The sequence below is a fragment of the Pelodiscus sinensis genome, chromosome 7, assembly GCF_049634645.1.
Source record: "Pelodiscus sinensis isolate JC-2024 chromosome 7, ASM4963464v1, whole genome shotgun sequence".
NCBI lineage: Eukaryota > Metazoa > Chordata > Testudines > Trionychidae > Pelodiscus > Pelodiscus sinensis.
The window spans coordinates 70,982,389-71,002,543 of record NC_134717.1 but is presented as its reverse complement, the minus strand read 5'-3'; the positions used below and the strand labels follow the sequence as shown (position 1 = coordinate 71,002,543).

General features: G+C 40.3%; 2 protein-coding genes across 10 annotated transcripts in view; one reads left to right on the top strand and one right to left on the bottom strand.

The window, feature by feature from the left end:
* Positions 1 to 20,155, top strand: part of HECW2 (HECT, C2 and WW domain containing E3 ubiquitin protein ligase 2) — a 309,520-nt gene that overhangs the window by 16,782 nt on the left and 272,583 nt on the right. The gene's annotated exons all lie outside the window — the stretch shown is intronic.
* The window catches only part of CCDC150 (coiled-coil domain containing 150), a 48,388-nt gene that overhangs the window by 17,262 nt on the left and 10,971 nt on the right, over positions 1 to 20,155 (bottom strand). For 8 of the 9 annotated variants that reach the window (XM_075934236.1, XM_075934233.1, XM_014570882.3 and 5 more), the window contains 9 exons: positions 16,782 to 16,911; positions 13,591 to 13,634; positions 12,416 to 12,508; positions 9,790 to 9,897; positions 6,168 to 6,292; positions 5,285 to 5,462; positions 4,485 to 4,568; positions 2,555 to 2,662; positions 2,389 to 2,451 (listed from right to left, as the gene is read on the bottom strand). In XM_075934236.1, coding sequence (XP_075790351.1) covers positions 2,389 to 2,451; positions 2,555 to 2,662; positions 4,485 to 4,568; positions 5,285 to 5,462; positions 6,168 to 6,292; positions 9,790 to 9,897; positions 12,416 to 12,508; positions 13,591 to 13,634; positions 16,782 to 16,911 — 933 coding nt within the window. Of the gene's footprint in view, positions 1 to 330; positions 2,367 to 2,388; positions 2,452 to 2,554; positions 2,663 to 4,484; positions 4,569 to 5,284; positions 5,463 to 6,167; positions 6,293 to 9,789; positions 9,898 to 12,415; positions 12,509 to 13,590; positions 13,635 to 16,781; positions 16,912 to 20,155 lie in introns of those variants that run through there. The other variant, XM_025182033.2, reaches the window with a different exon arrangement.

The window sequence follows — 20,155 nt, the reverse complement described above, 5'->3', positions numbered from 1 at the left end:
TGCCCAACTCTATTATCCAGGAGGGATACATAAACCTAAGATAAACCTTATGTGGGCCAAACAGATTCTACATATTTTATTAAGATTTAAAGGTACCTGTATTTTTATAAGTTCAGCTTGTTTCATATGTATTTGGATAGGCTATTTCTATATACAGCATAATTTATTTAAACACTTACATAAACTAAAATGATGAAAACATGATGACAAAATGCTAATGAATTGGCCACTAGTATAATGTATTTAAACAGACCATAGGAATTATGAAATGCTCTGGTGAGCCAAGGTTCAGCACCCTCTGCTAATCTATGTTTCACTGTCTTCACTCACCCTCATGAAATCTTCACTAAGTTCTGTAGACCATTCAGTTTTCAATAGCCTTGGTGCAAGGATGTCTATTTTACCCTCCAATCTTTCTTCCATGGTCTTAATAGCATTTAACAAAGTCCACAGAGAGATTCTAGGACAGTCACCACATTCAGAAGCAGATTTCCTTGAATGTAGATCTGGCATGAAATGAACCTTGTGTGAAGGGGCTTGTGATTCAAAGCCTGCAGTTTCCTCTCCTAAACCTCCTATATGTGATCTAATGTAACGAACACTGGACTTCTGCTGCCAGGGCCTCTCTGGGGATTTTCTTCTTTTTGGTGGCATTGTTGCTACAAAACAATCCAGTCAGTCCAAACAGGCAGAATTGGTAGAGTGTGGAAAAGAGGAAGAAATAAAGAAAACCAGAAGAGCGCACAGTAAGGTAATAAACTACCCCCTAACAAAGTCTCTTCTCTGAAGACACAACAGAAGCCACACTCACAGATACTGCATCTTATCCCTGCACTACATTACTTTATAAAGACCTTGGTAGTAAGCCATATTAAAGCCTCATTTACTACACTTCTGATTAGTTGGATGGGTTTTTAAAATTTTCTTTCCTAAAACTTTGCGAGACCAAATTTTCCATAGCAACTTATTCAAGAAGGTAAATCGGTGTGGCTTCCCTTCATATCTTAGTAAACTGAGACATCACTGCTCACCAGTACAGCATTAGAACTATATGTGATGTCATTATGCCTTTTCCTTCTTATCATACTATATACTGTGACTTCATCAAGCAGAACATAACAGATCACCATAAGGAACTTAATCTTGCGCCATGTGAGGCAGAACATTTTAAGGGCTGATCTGTTCGTGATTCTGCCAATCACTTGCTTTTTTGTGTCTCCATTTTACCCCATCTGTAGAATGGAGATACTACATTATCTTTGTAAACTGTCTTCCCAAAGTTTGGGTAGTGGGTACTGGACTGGATCTATGCTCCCATTGACAGTGACAGAGTGTCAGACTCTCTAATGATCTTTAAAGTATCTGTTACATCCAGTTGGGATTTGCTTGATTTGTCAAAAAATTCTGATTGGTCAAAACTGAAACTTTTTGCAGGAAAGGATAAAGCTGTATGAATTTTTCAAATCAGTTATTGGGAAAAAAAAATTAAATTCTGATTTTTCAATTTTTCTAATTATTTTGAGCACCCTAAAGATATTTTTGTTGTTGGATTTTTGGTTTTGCAAAAGTTTGAGAGTCATCTAAATTCAGTATGAGAAAATGTGTTTACCTGTCAAACAAACTATCCTGCCCAGCTCCATTATTTATCCCCTTGACATCCCTGTGAGGTAGGGAAGTGTTATTATCCCCGTTATAGATGGGGTACTGAGGCATGAAGACTGGCTTATTTGCCCATGGGAGGTAAGTGAAACAAGACCTACTGTGCTGTAGAATCCAATCCCAATCTCTGCTGCATCCTGCTACTATAATCTGTTGTGCAAACTAGCATGACACCATGCTGTCCCTTGGTTAGCAGATTAAACTTGTACATGTGCATACCCTACCACTTAAAACATTTTTCTTGACCCCTATAGGAGCTCTCCAGCCCAACAGAACACACTTTAAGGCAGTTACCATGAACAATCATTTTATTTAAGAATCTAAAGGATTTCCTTTTCTGACCAAGAACTAATTTGCATTACTAAACTGGAACTCACAGACTTCTATTTCTTCTCAGAAACCTAAGCAAGATCAGCAGAGAACATGGCCCAGTGCATCAAATAAAACATGCATGCTTGGTGCTTCTGCCCAGGGCAACACAATCCATCTTTGAGCTGTTGCTAAAAGACTGAATAAGTGATTTAGACCAGATTAGCCTGAACATTCACTGCATTCTTCCTTTTCTCCTCCCAAAAAAGCAGTCAAATAACTTGTAACAATTTGTGCTCTCCACAGTGAGCCATGAATAGACAAACATGGAAATGCCTACAATCCCACCAATTTGGCACATTCCAACCCTCAATATACACACATTAAATTTGCAGGAAACCACCTTGATTGTTTTGATACCTGCTTTAGCTGAGCTTCCATCTGTTGCATGTTCATCTTGACAGAGCCAAGTTCTATACTCAGCTGTAATTTAGAATAATAAAAATAAGTATTAAATTACTGATGTTCTTGAGGGGAGCAGTCTGACCGTGGTGAGAAGTGAGGAATCCTCTGAATTTGTCTGTACCTGAGTATATTTGATCTCTAAGGCTGTATTCAGTTTGTGAAGGTGATTATTCTCTGAACGTGCATCTGCAAGAGATTGCATTTCTTCTTCAAGCTGCTGTACTTTATTCTAAAGGAAAACACAGAGACACAGTCAGCACATATCTCATTGAGCCTATTTAGTAAGTGAAGAACAGAAATTGAGTTTGAGACATCCAGAAAAGCAGAAGGGGGCGGGGAAGGGGAGAATGTGTTTGTAAAACTAAAAGAAATTAACACTGAGTAAAGTATCAGAATATGAGCAGCAAGAAAGTCCTTTTACTTTATCTTCACATAAAGGAAAAATTAAAACATTTAAATTAAACAAAATTAAAATTAAATCACTTTAATACAAAGCTCAGGATAGCGTCTTGGCCATCATCATTAACTATATCCGTATAGTTATGACTAATTCTAGCTCACACACTTATCTCTCCAAGGTAGCTCAGAAGATTAAGAAAAGAAATGTCCTCTTCAATAAGCTTGCAGGCTCAGCTTGAGGACATAATGCTACTTAGTAAAATAATATTACTCTTTTACTAAGAGTAATGTTGCTCCTGCATGGCTAAACCTTCCCCACACAAAACTAGTATAATTGAATCTAACAATGAGACTAACAACGGGAACCATAAGAGCACAAAACATAATTGGCTACCAGTCTCCTAACATCAGGTCTCCTAACATTCCTTTTGCTTATATCAGACCTCATACTGGAGGAAAGAACCTCCTGGACACAATTCAGGAAATACAAGTAGTGACATTTTTCAAATATATACTGGAAGTACCTTACTCATAACTAAAAGACCAATATGGACTTTGTTGCTGACCATCTACATGGTGGCTGCCAATACATTGTGGCAAACAGAATGGGAACAAGCTGTTTCACCTGTAAGAAATGCCTTCCTCATCATTCAGCACCTTACAAGAGACTTCTGGCGTTGAGCTGCCATGCTGTTGCAAACTCAACCATTTCAGATGTGGAATGGTGAGGTGTGCAGCAACTGACCACACCTGGGGACTCAAAAACAGCCCTCTGTGTAGCTGCTGTACAGTTGAGAAAACTGCACCACCTATTGAATAGCTGCTCATGTGGGGCTCGTCTATCAGGGCTTTAAAGCTTCACAAGGCTGTGCTTGATGCTACTAAATAGCTAAAGCATGTGTGATGCCTACCTAAGCCCTTGAGAAGTCTAACATTTTCCATTTTTTGACTTACACATCTATTTTAACTTTCTGTGTTATAGTTTTGAACCGTTTCCCATCTTTATTGTACCTCTTGAGCATTCATTAATAATAATTAATCACCAGATATGGTGACATTACACAAACCTGCAGCTGGCTCACCTTGTAAATAGCCACTGTTCTTCTCCACGGGCCCCTTCCATATTGTTTTTTCACAAGCACACCAAAATCCATGCACCCATCTCCCAAATTCTCAGGCACCCATCTGCAACTCCCTTTCTATTGTCCACTTACCTTCATCTTTATTCTTTATTTTTTTTTATAACCATGCAGTCTGCTCCCTTCTTATTTTACCTCTTGGAATAACAAGACATTCCAAAATCCTAAGATTTCTATGACAGGGAGACATGTTGCTTTAAATTGTCCCCCTTTCCTTCCTGCTCAGTGATTTTCATACTTATTTATCTGGAATCCTATAGGTGTAATAAGTGAGGCATCTCAACCCAATCTTTTACCTAAAGGCAATATCTGGTCTGATGAGGATTAAACACAGTTTTGAATCCAAAACTACTTAAAATATCTGGCTGTTGTACTAATGACATCTGCAGAAGGAAATACAAGAACTTCCTTCTAATTATAATAATAAATGTTTGGTTAAATAATCCTAGATCTGCTGGACAGAAGCATTTTTCCCTGATCTGAATAAACTGAAAAAAGGCAAAAATCAGGTACCTGAAGCTTTCCTTTGTCGTAGGCCAGTTTATTCTTACTGTCAGTCAGTTCTGCTAGAACCTGTTCAACCTGCTGTTGAGCATGCTGGGAAAACAAGAGCAGAGGTCACCCACTCCTAGGAAAAGCAAGCCAAAATAGACTTGGGCTTTAGCATCTTCTCTCCCTCTGAGGTTTATTAGCCCTTTTCCCCTTGAAGTTTTAGTACATTTGTCCTCCTATTTTGATCAAATTTTCATTTAAAAATGAACAAGAGATCTCACCAAGTGAAACATCAGAGCAGGAGAAAGATATAGTCATATCACCCTGGTACTAAGCCACCTCAATATATAGGAAGAAGCAGGCACACACTGATTCTCAGCCATCTAGAGCAGTGTTTCTCAACAGTAGTATGGGTACCCTTAGGGGTACTCGAGAGAAGTCTGGGGGGTATGTCAGCACAACTGAAATTTGGAGAAAACTGAATTTTTGTTTTACCTGGCATTGCTTGGGTCTTTCCCCGTGAGCCTTTTAAATAGAAGCAGTTGAAAGGGCTCATAGCTCTCAGCCCCTCCACTAATGCACTACCTGGAAGCTCAGGGAAGTCATGAACCCTTTAAATAGAAGCAGTTGAAAGGGCTCATGCGTCCCGAGCTCCCAGGCAACTCATTGGGGGCAGGGCAAGGAACTGCCACACAGGCCGGATCAGAGAGGTAGGTGGACCAGGCTCTTGCCCAGCCCTGGTTTAGGAGGAGTTCTTGGACAGATGGACTCACTTGCTCACAGAAACTCAGATATACAGTAGATTAAAATATTTCTTGTACCTCTTGCTGAAGACGCTCCTTCTCCATCAGTAGATCTCCTCTTCCTTTCACTGCTGTCTCCAGTTCACCTCGTAGTCTAACAATAGTAGACTCCAGGAGCACCTTCTGTGTGGTTGTCATATCCTCAGGTAGGCATGCTTTTTGTCTGCAGCCAGCATGCTCTGTGCGCAATGCCTCCCTGTGTAAGTGAGACAGGAAGCATGAGTTGGAATTCTATACCTCACAATTTTAGATGTTGTGAACAGAAAATATATACCAGACATCCCTATTAATACCTGCTTTACTGTGTTCAAAAGTCCCGAGTAAGCATCAGCAAGCATAAAATCATGACTGGTGTTGAAAAAACGAATAAGAAAAAGTTATTTACTAGTTCTCAGAATATAAGAATGAGGGGTCACCAAATGAAATAAATGGCTAGCAGGTTTAAAACAAACAAAAGGAAGTTTTTCTTCATGCATCGCAGGGTCGGCCTGTGGAACTTCTTGCCAGAAGATGTTGTGAAGACCAAGACTTTAATAGGATTCAAAAAAGAACTAGATAAATTCATGGAGGTTAGGCCTATCAGTGGCTATTAGCCTGGATGGGTAAGAATGGTGTCCCCAGCCTCTGTTTGTCAGAGACTGGAAATGGATGACAGGGGAGGGATCACTTGATGATTAACTGTTCTATTCACTCCCTCTGGGGCATCTGGCATTGGCCACTGTTGGAAGTCAGTATTGGGGGCTAGATGGACCTTTGGTCTGACCCAACATGGCCATTCTTATGTAGGAAATAAATAGAAGCTGTAATAGGCTTGGACAGATACAGGGACCAGGACATACCAGAAACTGCTTGTATGCAAGGGAGAAAAGATTGAAGAATAACGGTTTAGAATATTCCTCACAGATCTTTTTGAAGTTGGGCTTTTTCATTCTGCACACTTTGCACCTCTCCTATAATGTTGGCTCGGGCAGCATCCAGCAGCAAGTCTTGTTCCTGCAGTTTCTGAGTCATCCTCTCCTGTTCTGCCTAAAGAGGAAATGGAAATGTTGCTGTGAAATCTCAAAGGATTATACAAAAGGCTACAGAGAGAAAAAGGCTGGAAGAGGGCACAAAGTTGCTATTTAAACCTAAGTTCCCATCTCCTGTTTAGTTCAGGGACTTCTGTATTTCTCTTAGAACTGGATATTGCCACACAACTCACTTCAGTTTTTCAACATTCTTTTTGAAATGTGGATGTCATAATTAGACACAGTACTTCTGTACAGGTTGCAACAGCAATAAATACAGAGGCAGCACAATCTCTATATTCTTACTAGATATTCCCGTTTATACATCCAAGGATAGCATGAGCACATAGCCACAGCATTACACCAACAGCTCATGTTCAGCTGAATATCCATCATGACCCTCACAACTCTCTTTCAGAGTCACAGCTTTCATAAGAACATAAGAACGGCCGTACTGGGTCAGACCAAAGGTCCATCTAGCCCAGTATCCTGTCTGCCGACAGTGGCCAGCACCAGGTGCCCCAGAGAGAGTGGACCGAAGACAATGATCAAGCGATTTGTCTCCTGCCATCCCTCTCTAGCCTCTGACAAACAGAGGCCAAGGACACCATTTTACCCCCTGGCTAATAGCCTTTTATGGACCTAACCTCCATGAAATTATCTAGCTTCTCTTTAAACTCTATTATAGTCCTAGCCTTCACAGCCTCCTCTGGCAAGGAGTTCCACAGGTTGACTACACTCTGTGTGAAGAAGAACTTTCTTTTATTAGTTTTAAACCTGCTACCCATTAATTTCATTTGGTGTCCTCCAGTTCTTCTATTATGGGAACTAATAAATAACTTTTCTTTATCAGCCCTCTCCACACCACTCATGATTTTATAGACCTCTATCATATCCCCCCTCAGTCTCCTCTTTTCTAAACTGAAAAGTCCCAGTCGCTTTAACCTCTCCTCATATGGGACCCGTTCCAAACCCCTAATCATTTTAGTTGTCCTTTTCTGAACCCTTTCCAAGGCCAAAATATCTTTTTTGAGGTGAGGAGACCACATCTGTACACAGTATTCAAGATGTGGGCGTACCATAGTTTTATACAGGGGCAGTAAGATATTCTGGGTCTTATTTTCTATCCCTTTCTTAATAATTCCTAGCATCCTATTTGCCTTTTTGACCGCCGCTGTACACTGTGTGGAAGTTTTCAGAGAACTGTCCACGATAACTCCAAGATCTCTTTCCTGATTTGTCGTAGCCAAATTAGCCCCCATCATACTGTACGTATAGTTGGGGTTATTTTTCCCGATGTGCATTACTTTACACTTATCCACATTAAATTTCATTTGTCATTTTGTTGCCCAATCACTCAGTTTGGTGAGATCTTCTTGGAGTCCCTCACAGTCTGCTTCTGTCTTGACTATCCTAAACAGTTTTGTATCATCTGCAAACTTTACTACCTCACTGCTTACCCCTTTCTCCAGATCATTTATGAATAAGTTGAAAAGGATTGGTCCCAGGACTGACCCTGCACTCCACTCAGGACTAAATCGAGAATTGCCTCTCCCCTTGTGGGTTCCTGCACTAGCTGCTCCAAGAAGCAGTCATTTAAGCCATTGAGAAATTTTATCTCCGCTTCTCTTCCTGAGGTGACATGTATCCAGTCAATATGGGGGTAATTAAAATCCCCCATTATGATAGAATTCTTTATTTTGGTAGCCTCTCTAATCTCCCTCAGCATTTCAATGTCAGTATCGCTGTCCTGGTCAGGTGGTCGGTAATATATTCCTACTGCTAATTTCTTATTATTGGAGCATGGAATTACTATCCATAGCGATTCTATTGAACATGTTGATTCACTTACTATTTTTATTTCATTTGATTCTACATTATCTTTCACATACAGTGCCACTCCGCCACTCACCCGGCCTGCTCTATCCTTTCGATATATTTTATATCCCAGTATGATTGTGTCCCACAGATTTTCCTCATTCCACCAGGTTTCAGTGATGCCTATTATGTCAATCTCCTCATTTAATACGAGGTACTCTAGTTCACCCATCTTATTAGTCAGACTCCTAGCATTTGTGTACAAGCACTTTAGAAATTTGCCACTGGTTATTTGTCTGCCCTTCCCTGATGCATTAGATTCCTTTGTATGCGGTTGTTTGTCTGCTCTGGCCCATGGTTTGCCCTCTCCCCTCCTCTCTTTCTGACTTCAGCTTAGAGAATCTCTATCAATGGATTCTCCTCTAAGAGAAGTCTCCCTCCGATTTACGTGCATCTCCGCACCAATCGGCTTTCCCCCATCTCTTAGTTTAAAAACTGCTCTATGGCCTTTTTAATGTTTAGTGCCAGCAGTCTGGTTCCACCCTGGTTTAGGTGGAGCCCATCCTTCCTGTATAGGCTCCCCCTCTCCCCAAAGTGTCCCCAGTTCCTAATAAATCTAAACCCCTCTTCCCTACACCATCGTCTCATCCACACATTGAGACTCTGAAGCTCTGCCTGCCTACCTGGTCCTGCGCGTGGAACTGGAAGCATTTCCAAGAATGCCACCATAGAGGTCCTGGATTTCAGTCTCTTTCCTAGCAGCCTAAATTTGGCCTCCAGGACATCTCTCCTACCCTTCCCTATGTCACTGGTACCTACATGTACCACGACCACCGGCTCCTCCCCAGCACTATACATAAGTCTGTCTAGATGCCTCGAGAGATCCGCAACCTTCGCACCAGGCAGGCAAGTGACCATACGGTTCTCCCGGTCATCACAAACCCAACTATCTATGTTTCTAATGATCGAATCACCCACTACTAACACCTGCCTCTTCCTAACTGGCGTTCCCTCCCCCTCAGAGGTATCCTCAGTGCGAGAGGATACCGCAACATCCTCTGGGAGGAGGGTCCCAACTACGGGATGGTTTCCCTCTGCTCCCATTGAATGCTCTGTTCCCTTGAGACTCTCATCCTCCTTAAGAGCACTGGGGCTCTCAGACTGGAGGTGGGACAGTACTACAGTGTCCCGGAAAGTCTCATCAACATAGCTCTCTACCTCCCTTAGCTCCTCCAGTTCAGCCACCCTGGCCTCCAAAGCCCGAACTCGGTCTCTGAGGGTCAGGAGCTCCTTGCAACGGGTGCACACATACGCCACCTGCCCACAGGGCAGGTAATCATACATATTACACTCGACGCAATAAACAGGATAGCCCCCACTCTGCTGCTGGGCTTCTGTCTCCATTTTTCTAATGAATAAGTTTAAGTATAAACTGGGATTCTTTTTAAACCTCTGGAGTGTAGATTATTTTAAGAGTTATGTTTTAAAGAAGGTCAGAAGTCACTAGTGCCCTGGAGTTTGATACAAGTGTTCAAAACCAGCTATGTCAAGATAATTAGAATTCAGTGTTTATCCATAAAATATTTTACTGGATTCATGTAGACTAATTATTGAGCTTTCCTACATCTATTCTTCCTGGTTTCTGAGTCAAAGATGCTTCCCATTAGGTATTTACTAGCCTAATTATGAACTGCATACCTTAAGCATGGCTTGATGTTCTGAAATGAGTTTAGCATTCTCCATGGAAACGCTTCGAAGTGTAACACTCAGTTCCGAGCATTGCTGGTTCAACTGGTCATTAAGTGCCTACAAAGGGGAAAAGACACAAAATTTATTTCAGACTTCCTACAGCAGAAATAAAAATGTTTACAAACCTATCACATCCTTTTACCTTTCCTCTGCTCATGTCTTTTTGCAGTTTTGAAGGTTGGTCTGACCCTTGCTATAATTAGTCCCACTGAGAAAAGTGTTCAGATAACACCACTTTTCAGTGGAAGGGCCACAAAGTGTGCTGCTGTAAAAAAGCTGGAAGACTTGCAGAAAACAGTATCAGCAAAGCTAATAGCACCGAAGCTCTACCCTGATTCACTCAGTGACACTTCGGCTACATCATCACTCCACAGAATACTGATGATGCTAAACCAAAATGGAACCAGACTGCTGGCACTTAATATTAAAAAGGTCATAGAGCAGTTTTTAAACTAAGGGCTGGGGGAAAGCCCACTGGTGTGAAGAACAAGGATTGGACAGAGACAGCGCTTAGGGGAGAGTCTATTTATAGAGACTCTCTATGTTCTAGTCAGGAGGAAAGGATGGAAGATGATAAAATATGGTTAAGATCAGATGAGAAACAATCAAAAGAAAAAGAGTCTATCACATCAGGAATTGGTAGACAGATAAATAGTGACAAATTTTTGAAGTGCTGGAAGTCTAAATAATTAGATGGTTGTACTTATTAAAGGAGCAGCGAGGAGTCCTGTGGCACCTTATAGTGTAGGAGTGTAGGAACATAAGCTTTCGTGGGCAAAGACCCACTTCGTCAGATGCGTGAAAGGAGGATATTGATATAATAGTAATCATGGAAACTCAATGGAATAAGGACAATCAATGCGACACAGTTATACCAGGGTACAAAATATATTGGAAGTACAGCACAAGTCATGCTGGTGGAGGAGTGAAAGATAATGTAGAGTCATGAAATACATGCAAGATAATGTAGTCAAATGAAGCAAAAATCTTAAATGAACCATAGAATCTCTATGGATAGTAATTCCATGCTCTAATAATAAGAATATAGCAGAAGGGATATATTACTGACCACTTGATCAGGACAGCGATAGTAACTATGAAATGCTAAGGGAGATTAGAAAGGCTATCAAAATGAAAAAAATTATAATAATGGGGGATTTCAACTATCCCCATATTGACTGGGTGCATGTCACCTCAGGACGGGATGCAGAGATAAAATTTCTCGATACCTTAAATGACTGCTTCTTGGAGCAATTGCTTCTGGAACCCACAAGGGGAGAGGCAATTCTTGATTTAGTCCTAAATGGAGCACAGGATCTGGTCCAAGAGATAAATATAACTGGACTGCTTGGAAATAGTGACCATAATGTAATAAAATTTAACATTCCTGTGGTGGGAAAAACACTCAGTAGCCCAACACTTTGGCATTTAATTTCAGAAAGGGGAACTACACAAAAATGAGGAAGTTAGTTAAACAGAAATTAAAATGTACCATGACAAAAGTAAAATCCCTGCAAGCTGCATGAAAACTTTTCAAAGATCCCATAAAAGAAGCCCAACTTAAATGTATACCCCAAATTAAAAAGCACGGAAACAGATCTAAAAAAATGCCACTATAGCTTACCAACCAAGTAAAAGAAGTAGTGAGTGATAAAAAGGCATCATTAAAAAGTGGAAGTTCAATCCTAGTGAGGAAAATAGAAAGGAGCATAAACTCTGTCAGATTAAATGTAAAAATGTAATAAGAAAAGCCTTGTGACAAACATAGAAGACTGGATATCAGGAAATCTTTTAATTATTCTCAGTTCTGCGATGAACTCATTACAGAATGCTTTTTTATAAGGGACATCTCTTTACAATTTTCACAACGGCAGTGCTGCAGAAATGCCAAGTGTCCAACACTGGAGGGATCCATATGGAGACCTGCTGCTAAACAGGACAGTTGTAGGGGATGGAAGAGAAGAGCATTTTCAGCCAAAAACTCCAAACATTTTGCAGCACATCCTGTTGTTACTAAAGCAACAATTTAAGTATCTTTCATAGATTCTAAGGCCAAGTAAGGACCATTATAATCATATTGTGTTCTAACACAGACCACAATACCACCTTCAGGAAATCCTGCACCAAGCCAATAAGTTCTGCATGAGCTATCACATCTGCTTTAGAAAACTATCCAGTCTTGGTTTAAAGTCTTCAAATGATGCAGAATCCACAATAATGTTCAGCCGTTATGTGGGCGATGAATTATCCAGGCCCAACAGCTCTGCTATACTTTTTCAATATGTAGGAATTACACCTTCTTAAAAGCCTAAGTATATCTCTAAAAAGCAGCAACAACAATGAAAGTCTATGTTAGAAATGTGGCTAAATCAGAGACCATAAACTAAAGTGAATATTTGAGAATTTCAAATTACCACATCAAGAAACTAAAGTTGTCATATTTAACATCTGTATCCAAAGGCTTTTCATTGTCACCAGAATATCAAGATGCGAGAATCATGCTCAGATAGTCATTGTAGATACTATCCCCCATATTTTAGCTCCAGGATATGATAAGAGATGCTACTTTCATAACCTGTACTTTTTCTGCTGTCTCTCGCAGAGCTGTTATTTCAGATCGCAGGTGCACATTTTCCTCGTGTTCTTTGCTGAAAGACAGCTGTGCATTCTAAAGAGAAGAATCAAACAGAATTTCCCTGAGAAAAGGTTAAAACAGACATGGTGTGTTTCACCATCGCAGGAAATTTTACATTTGTGTCTCACCTTTTTTTTAAATGGAGCTGATTAGTCTGTGACAATGCTACTTGAGAACCTGTAGATGCCAGCCTGGACTCCACTAATATAAACTTCCTCACAAAACTTGACAGAGCTTTGCCAATGCTAGCCAATATTCTGAGACTTCAGTTGCCATTTCTCTGTGTGCATTTTCTTTGTTTGGATGGTCAAGCACAAACACATCAATTCTAAACACCTATTTACCTTTACTGTTGGTGATCTTGGCATCATCCTTGACTCTAAACTCTCCTCTTACCACAAATCCTACATCTGTTCATCTATCACCATGGCTGCAGAACTGGTTATGTATAAATACCAAGCCTTGACTTCACTAAAACGTTTTTGCTTTCAAGCACAGGTTTTGGCTGCATACACACAGACCTTATTCAGACTGTAGGCTCATTGGGGGCAGTGACAACTTGTTACATTTAGACAGTGTCAAGTAGAAGTAATATATTACCACAATACACAACATAAATTAGATTAAAAAGTAAATAACCTCTTTCTATGACCCTGTTGCAGCCATGCTTGGAATTCTGCATTCAATTCTGCACCTTCCCCTGAAGTACAAACCTGGCCTTACTTAGGCATACTACTTGTGACATTAATCCCGGTTTTACTAACTGTTTAGTTACCTTTAAACATTTCTCTTACACATGAACTCAGAAAAATTAATAAAACTAACTAGAAAATATGAATTTAAAATTGATTTATTTGAAGCATATTAAGGTCCTGTGTAGATATTTTTATTCAGAATTAACGTGGTCTTAAATTCATTTAAGCCCTGTGTTTCTGGGTGGCCTTTGTTTACATAAAAACACACTATACAGTCTCACCCACATAATAATCTCTGTACATGAGAGGAATAACACAGGGGATGTAGGTCTGGACTGAGATACAATGGTATTTTCCTTTTAAATTAGAAAAAGAAGACAAATCAACCCTTTCCACCTCCAAAAGTTGGTTACAACTTACTTTTGCTTCTTCACTGAGCTGGGAAATGATGTAGTTTCTGGAATCTAAGGCAGAGCAAAACCAAAACAAAGCCATGAAACCTCATGGTTATAAATCAAAATGTCATCCTTTTAATTAAAGTGGGTTGCTTAGATAACTGAATATGGAACAAATATGCAAGATTTCCATAAGCATGCTGCTCTGTCTGATAACACTTTTATAGATGGATTTAACCTTTCAACGGGATCACTGTAGAACATATCTTTCCTTTCTGGTAATCTCAAGCAAGACTGCTACTTTTTTTAAAGAGGAAAGAACACAATTGCCTGTCTCACTTATGCATTAAATTACTTACGACTGAACATGTACACTGGGTAACTGTACTCATAACTTGAATTATGTGGTAATTATACACCCAAATGATATGCAACATCACATATGGCTCTGTGTCTGAAAACTTAGGCCCCTAGCTTAAACAGACATTCAAGGTACACCAAAATGTACATTTGCTGGTTTAGAAAAAACTATCTGTATACTTTGCTTCTTCCAGTTCTGCACTGTTTCTGAATGAGATACTACCAGAGGTGAAGAGGATGAGAGATACATAAATGAAAAGAATATAAAAACAAAGACTCAAAGATTCTTGGTTGCAATATCTAAAGAACAATCTGGAAAGGTCAATCAAAAGATATTTCAAACAACAAAGGAAGAAGAATAATCAGAAGGATAATTTCACTTTTAACTTCTGCCCCAAAGATAAACAGACTCCCTTTGAAGAAGATACAGAAAAAATGCTAAATAAAAAATTCTGTACCATTTCTTCATAATTCAATCGGTGGGAAAAAGATCAAAACACTTGGTAACGAGTACTAGGTTTTAATTCTTTAATGCACACTAGCAAATCACTAAGTTTTGTTCCAAATTTGCTACTTGAGGAAGAGGTGGATTTTTGTTTGGGGGAAAAAGGGAATTATTCTAGGTTTGTATAGGAAGAGAGCTGTCTCCCACCCAACCAATCCTACTATAACAGAGTAGCAAGATCCTCCTGTTTTCATGCCCTCTTAGTGGGTGTTGGAACCCTTAAGCAAGCTGCAGGTTAATTATTGCTGTCTCAGTGAGGCAGATATGGCTCATTATATTTCATCCTGAACATAAAGAAAAAGGGAGTGGCTCTCTGTTAGGAGCTAGAATCTGGGACAGACGGGTCTTGAGGGAAGGAAACCTAGGGAGAACACTTAGGCAATATTGTGGATCTTTTTGGGGTGAGTAACAGAGATTTTATTTTTTTTAAAGAAAGAAGTAGATCCCTGAAGGAGTGGATCTTTCATTCTTCAAGTGTGTCACTTTTGTTTGGAATTGGATGGAAAGTTCACCGGCTTACTTCACTGAAACAGGGATTCCTAATCAGATCAACTAAATTTTCAATCACGGACATCTTTGTTCTAAGTAGCTCTTGTATTCCTCATTAAATCCGTCCTCTATATCACAGTTCTTTTCACAACATATCCCAAATTATGTAAAGGAAAAACGATCAGGGAACTTTCATGCTGTACTAACTTACATCCCAGCTCATATCTCCTAAAGACCAATTGATTAGCAACAGCATAATACCCAAATATCAGTTCAAGAATTATGTCCTACTCACTAGCTGAAATCTTCTCTGAAAGAGACTCGCATTGATGAAACCCATTAAGAAAATTGCTTCCATTCTATTGCCTTCTCCCTATTATTATTGCAGCCACTTTTCTCTAGGAAAAAGTTCATCAGCTTTGGATAAAAACCAAGAGAAATCTCTTCAAGATTTCACTACCTCATAACCAGCACTCCTTCTATTAGGCAATATAGTCTAATTGAGATTGTAAATAGCAGGTTTTAGTAGGTTTTAAATGATGAGCCTCAGTCACTCAAGCCTCTATTGTCTGGTAGGGATGGCATTGTAGTGTTAACAAATTAGAACTATACGACAAGAAGGGATCTAGCCCAAGCTTCAGCACTGAGGCAGGACTAAGTGTTATCTAGACCATCCCTGACAGGTATTTGTCTAACCTGTTCATAAAAGCCTCTAATGACAAAGATTCCAAACATTCCTAGGTAATATGTTCTAGTATTTAACTACTTTTGCAGTTAGGAAAATTTTCCTAATGTCTAATATAAATCTCCTTTGCTGCAAATTAAGCCCGATACTTCTTTTCCTCAGTAGTTAAGAACAATATATCACCCTCTTCTCTTTAACAGCCTTTTATGTACATCAAGACTTATCATATCCCCCTCAATCTTTCTTTTCCAGAGTAAACATAGTGTTTTCAATCTCTCCTCAGAAGTCACTTTTTCTAAACTTTATTAATTTTTGTTGCACTCCTTCTCTGTGCTTTCTCCAAATTGTTCACATATTTCCTGATGTGTGGTGCTCAGAACTGGACACAGCACTCAAGCTGAGGCCTTATCAGTGCTGAGAAGAGTAGAATTACTTCTTGTGTCTTGCTCAATACAGAAGGATGTTCACTTTTTTAAAGTTTGTGATCCTCTATAATACCCAGATACCTTTTCTGCCGCACTTCTTCCGAGGCAGTCATTTCCCATTTTGTGTTTGTGCAATTGACTAGTCCTTCCTAAGTGTAGTACTTTGCATTTGACCTTAGTGACTTTCATCCTATTTAAGACCATTTTCTCCAGTTTTTCCAGATCATTTTGAATTCTAAATCCAGTTTCCAAAGCACTTGCAATCTCTCCTATCTTGGTATCGTCCACAAACTTTATATGCCATTATTGAAAATAATTTATAAGAATATTGAATCAAATTGGTCCCAGGTCAGATTCCTGCAGGACCCCACTTGATATGTCCTTCCAGATCAATTGTGAACCATCAAGGACAATTTTCTGAGTATGCTTTTTCAACCTTATTTGCACTCTTCCAGTTCTGTGAAATCTCTTCTATCCTCCACGAGTTCTTGAAGATAATTTTTAATGGCTCAATCAATCACTTCAGCCAGCTCCATAAATATTCTTGGATGTATTTCATCAGACCATGCCAACCTGAAGATTTCTAATTTGTCCAAGTAATTTTTAAACTTTGTTGTTTTCCTATTTTATCCTGAGATCCTGCCCCATTTGCACTGATGTTCACCGTGTTATCCAAACTCTGTTAACTTGTTTGGTGAAAACTGAAACAAAAAATGCAAGATTCAGTCCTAGTTGAGAACCTGCTGTCATACCCAGGTCAGCTTTCAGATGAGTACACTCCTGCCCCAGCTGCGCAGTTCTCTCCTCCTCCTTCTTTAGCCTCTCTTGGGCAAACTGGACATCCTTGTGCAGCCCATGGCAGTTCTGTTGCAGCACCTGTACCTACAGCAATAACACACAATCAGCTTCTGTCTGCGATACAGAGTTTTATTAAAACATAAGAATCTTAGCAAATTTTGGAATCTAAAAGGTTAGCATACTGGAGAGGACAAAGCTAATGTTTTAGTTATAACATTTTAAAGACAAACAAAGGACAGGTAGTGGGGAATCAGAGGTTGTAAAAATGATCCCTAGTTAACTTATGCAGCCAAAGGGGTGGACCTAGAGATAACACCACTACCTATTACAAGAGAAGTGAAATCAGATTAGCAGGATGGCCAGTGACTGCATTTATAAGGACCACTGAAAGACAGGATTTGTGGATCTGTCACTGAAGGTAGACTGTTAAATTAGCAAAGTCTGAATGTGTGAACCACTCTCTCTTCTCGTGCTACTTATTATAACAGGATATTTTGATAACTACGGGTATTAGAAAGCATGATATGGATTAAATTAAAGCTTCTTCTCTTGTTTTAATCCACTCTTGTTTTGTTCATTCTCTGTTAGTTTCCTGTATAACTTGAAATCTACAAGAACTTTAAGAGTGACTGTTCCCCCTGTTGTTCCGGAAGTCAGAGGTTAAGAAGCGGATATTTCACTAATCGTGAAATAAAATAAAATGATCAACTACACCAGGGGTCTCCAAACTACGGCCCGCGGGCCGGATGCGGCCCGCGAGGCCCTCTCATCCGGCCCGTGGAGACCTTTTTGTCTACGGAAAAAAAATTACGGAAATTTACGTGTATCCTGCCAAGATCAGCCGCTGCTTACGTGGACGTTATGTTTTTACCGAATTAAAATAGAGGCACGCAGTAGTGCATTATGTTTTCCAACCGATCATTACATTGCAAAACCATAGACAGTTCAGAGACATGTTGAAAGATACAGACACAGAATCACAAGATTTACCATATTACACAACAGTAAGATGGCTAAGTTGTGAGAAAGTTCTGAGCAGAGTATTTAAGTTAAGAAAGGAAATAGGTGACTTCCTGGAAAGTAAAGGCAAGCCACAGCCATTACTGTCTGATGAAGAGTGGGTATGGAAATTGGCTTTTGCTGCAGACATAACTAGTCATTTAAATTTTCTGAACCTAAAACTACAAGGAGAGCAAAATCTAGTTTCTGATCTATACACCCACCTAAAGGCCTTCAGATCCAAACTTGTCTTGTTTTTGGAACAAGTACAGGCCAACAACTTGACGCACTTTCAGCAGTGCAAGGTCTTCATGGCTGAAGCAACAGCTGAGTTCCCCACGTCATTTGCATGCGAGATCATCAAAGACCTCCAGCTGCAGTTTCAGCAGCGGTTTTCTGACTTGGATTCAAAGGCAGAAGAAGTGAGAGTGTTTCAAAACCCATTTGAAGCAGATGTGGCCAGTTGCCCAGATAAACTGCAGCTGGAAGTCATTGAGTTGCAAGCAAATGACCTCCTTAGGGACAAGTTCAAAATAGGACTGGTGGGTTTTTACCAGTTTTTGCCCAAGGAAGACTTTCCTAATGTCAAAACTTTTGCATCAAGGTACCTTTCAATCTTTGGAACAACATACCTGTGTGAACAAACATTTTCAAGAATGAAATACGTGAAGAACAATTTGAGAACAAACTTGTCCGATGATAATCTCAGGTCACTGTTGATGTTAGGGACAACAAATCTAAAGCCAGAAATGTCTGCTATTTTGGCATCCAGGAAACAATTTCACCATTCACACTAATACAGGTGTTCATGTGTAGTGTATCAATGTGTTATTAAATAATAACTGAATAAAATAATATTAAATAAATAATTAAAAACAACATCCATGTTTTGATTGTTTTTTATTTGGACCTCAAGTGTGTAGTCGGCCCCCGAACTGCTGTTTGATAGTTAATGCGGCCCTCGGGCTGAAAAGTTTGGAGACCCCTGAACTACACGATTAGTCGAAAAGGGAAAGCGCTCAGTCCTGGCTCATGCCAGGTCCAGGACCTAACCCCGCTGTGGCTCGACAGTGTAAATGTAGTAAGAGCCGGGCTGCCTGCCCACCTGACTCTTGTCTGCATTTTAAATGCAGACAAGAAGAAGGGGCAGGTGCCAGACCCGTGTGAACCGGGACTGAGCCAGCCGAGCTCGTGCCAGATCCAGCAGCCCCTGTCCGTGGCATGCCTGTACCCACAATGGGAGAGGCTGCCTCACGTCTCTCCCTGCGCTGCTGCCTCTGACAGAGAGGCGACACTCTATCAGAGTGCTGGGGATGAACTGGCTTTTAAGCCAGCTCCTGCTCTCCCCTCCCCAACTCCCTCTGATAGAGGCAGTAAGGGAAAGGGGGTGAATGCAAGTAGTAAGGTAGTCAACTACTTGCATACATCTCTAGTCAGAGGTTTAGGGACACCCAGATCAGAGGGTGCATCTTTGACTATCTTGATAGGCCTATTCTCCATGTATTTATACAGGTTGAACCACTCTAATCCAGTATCCTTGGGACTTGACCAGTGACGAACCAGAGAATTTGCTGAACCACGGGATGTCAATATTGTCTAGCAGTATTACCCCAATAGTTCCACTGCTTACTGGATACTTAGAAGACATGGGGGCTGCATCTAGACTGGCAAGTTTTTCCGCAAAAGCAGTTGCTGTCTACACTTGCTGCTTGAATTTCCTCAAGAACACTGACTTCCTACTGTCTGAAATCAGTGCTTCTTGAGGAAATGCTATGCTGCTCGTGTTCGGGCAAAAGCCCTCTTGCGCAAAAGCATTTGCGCAAGAGGGCCAGTGTAGACAACGCGGTATTGTTTTGCGCAAAAAAGCCCCGATGGCGAAAATGGCGATCGGGGCTTTCTTGCGCAAAACCGCGTCTATATTAGCACGGATGCTTTTCCGCAAAAAGTGATTTTGCGGAAAAGCGTCCGTGCCAATCTAGATGCTCTTTTCCACAAATGCTTTTAACGGAAAACTTTTCCGTTAAAAGCATTTGTGGAAAATCATGCCAGTCTAGACGTAACCTAGGGGTAAATTAGAGCTAAATAACAACAGAGAACTCTGACAGATGGGATGTGTCTGTAAACAAACCTTATGGGACCACGGAAAACTTGGTCACATCCATGAGAAGTGGACATCCAGCTTACTAATATCATGCCAGATCATGGATATTGCTGGACCAGAGCGTGCAAGACTAGAGAGGTTCAACTTGCAGTTTTGGCTTTCAATAATATCCCTCATAAATGAGCTCCATAGCTTGACTGTGCATTCTGTGAAGAAGTTTGTTTTAAA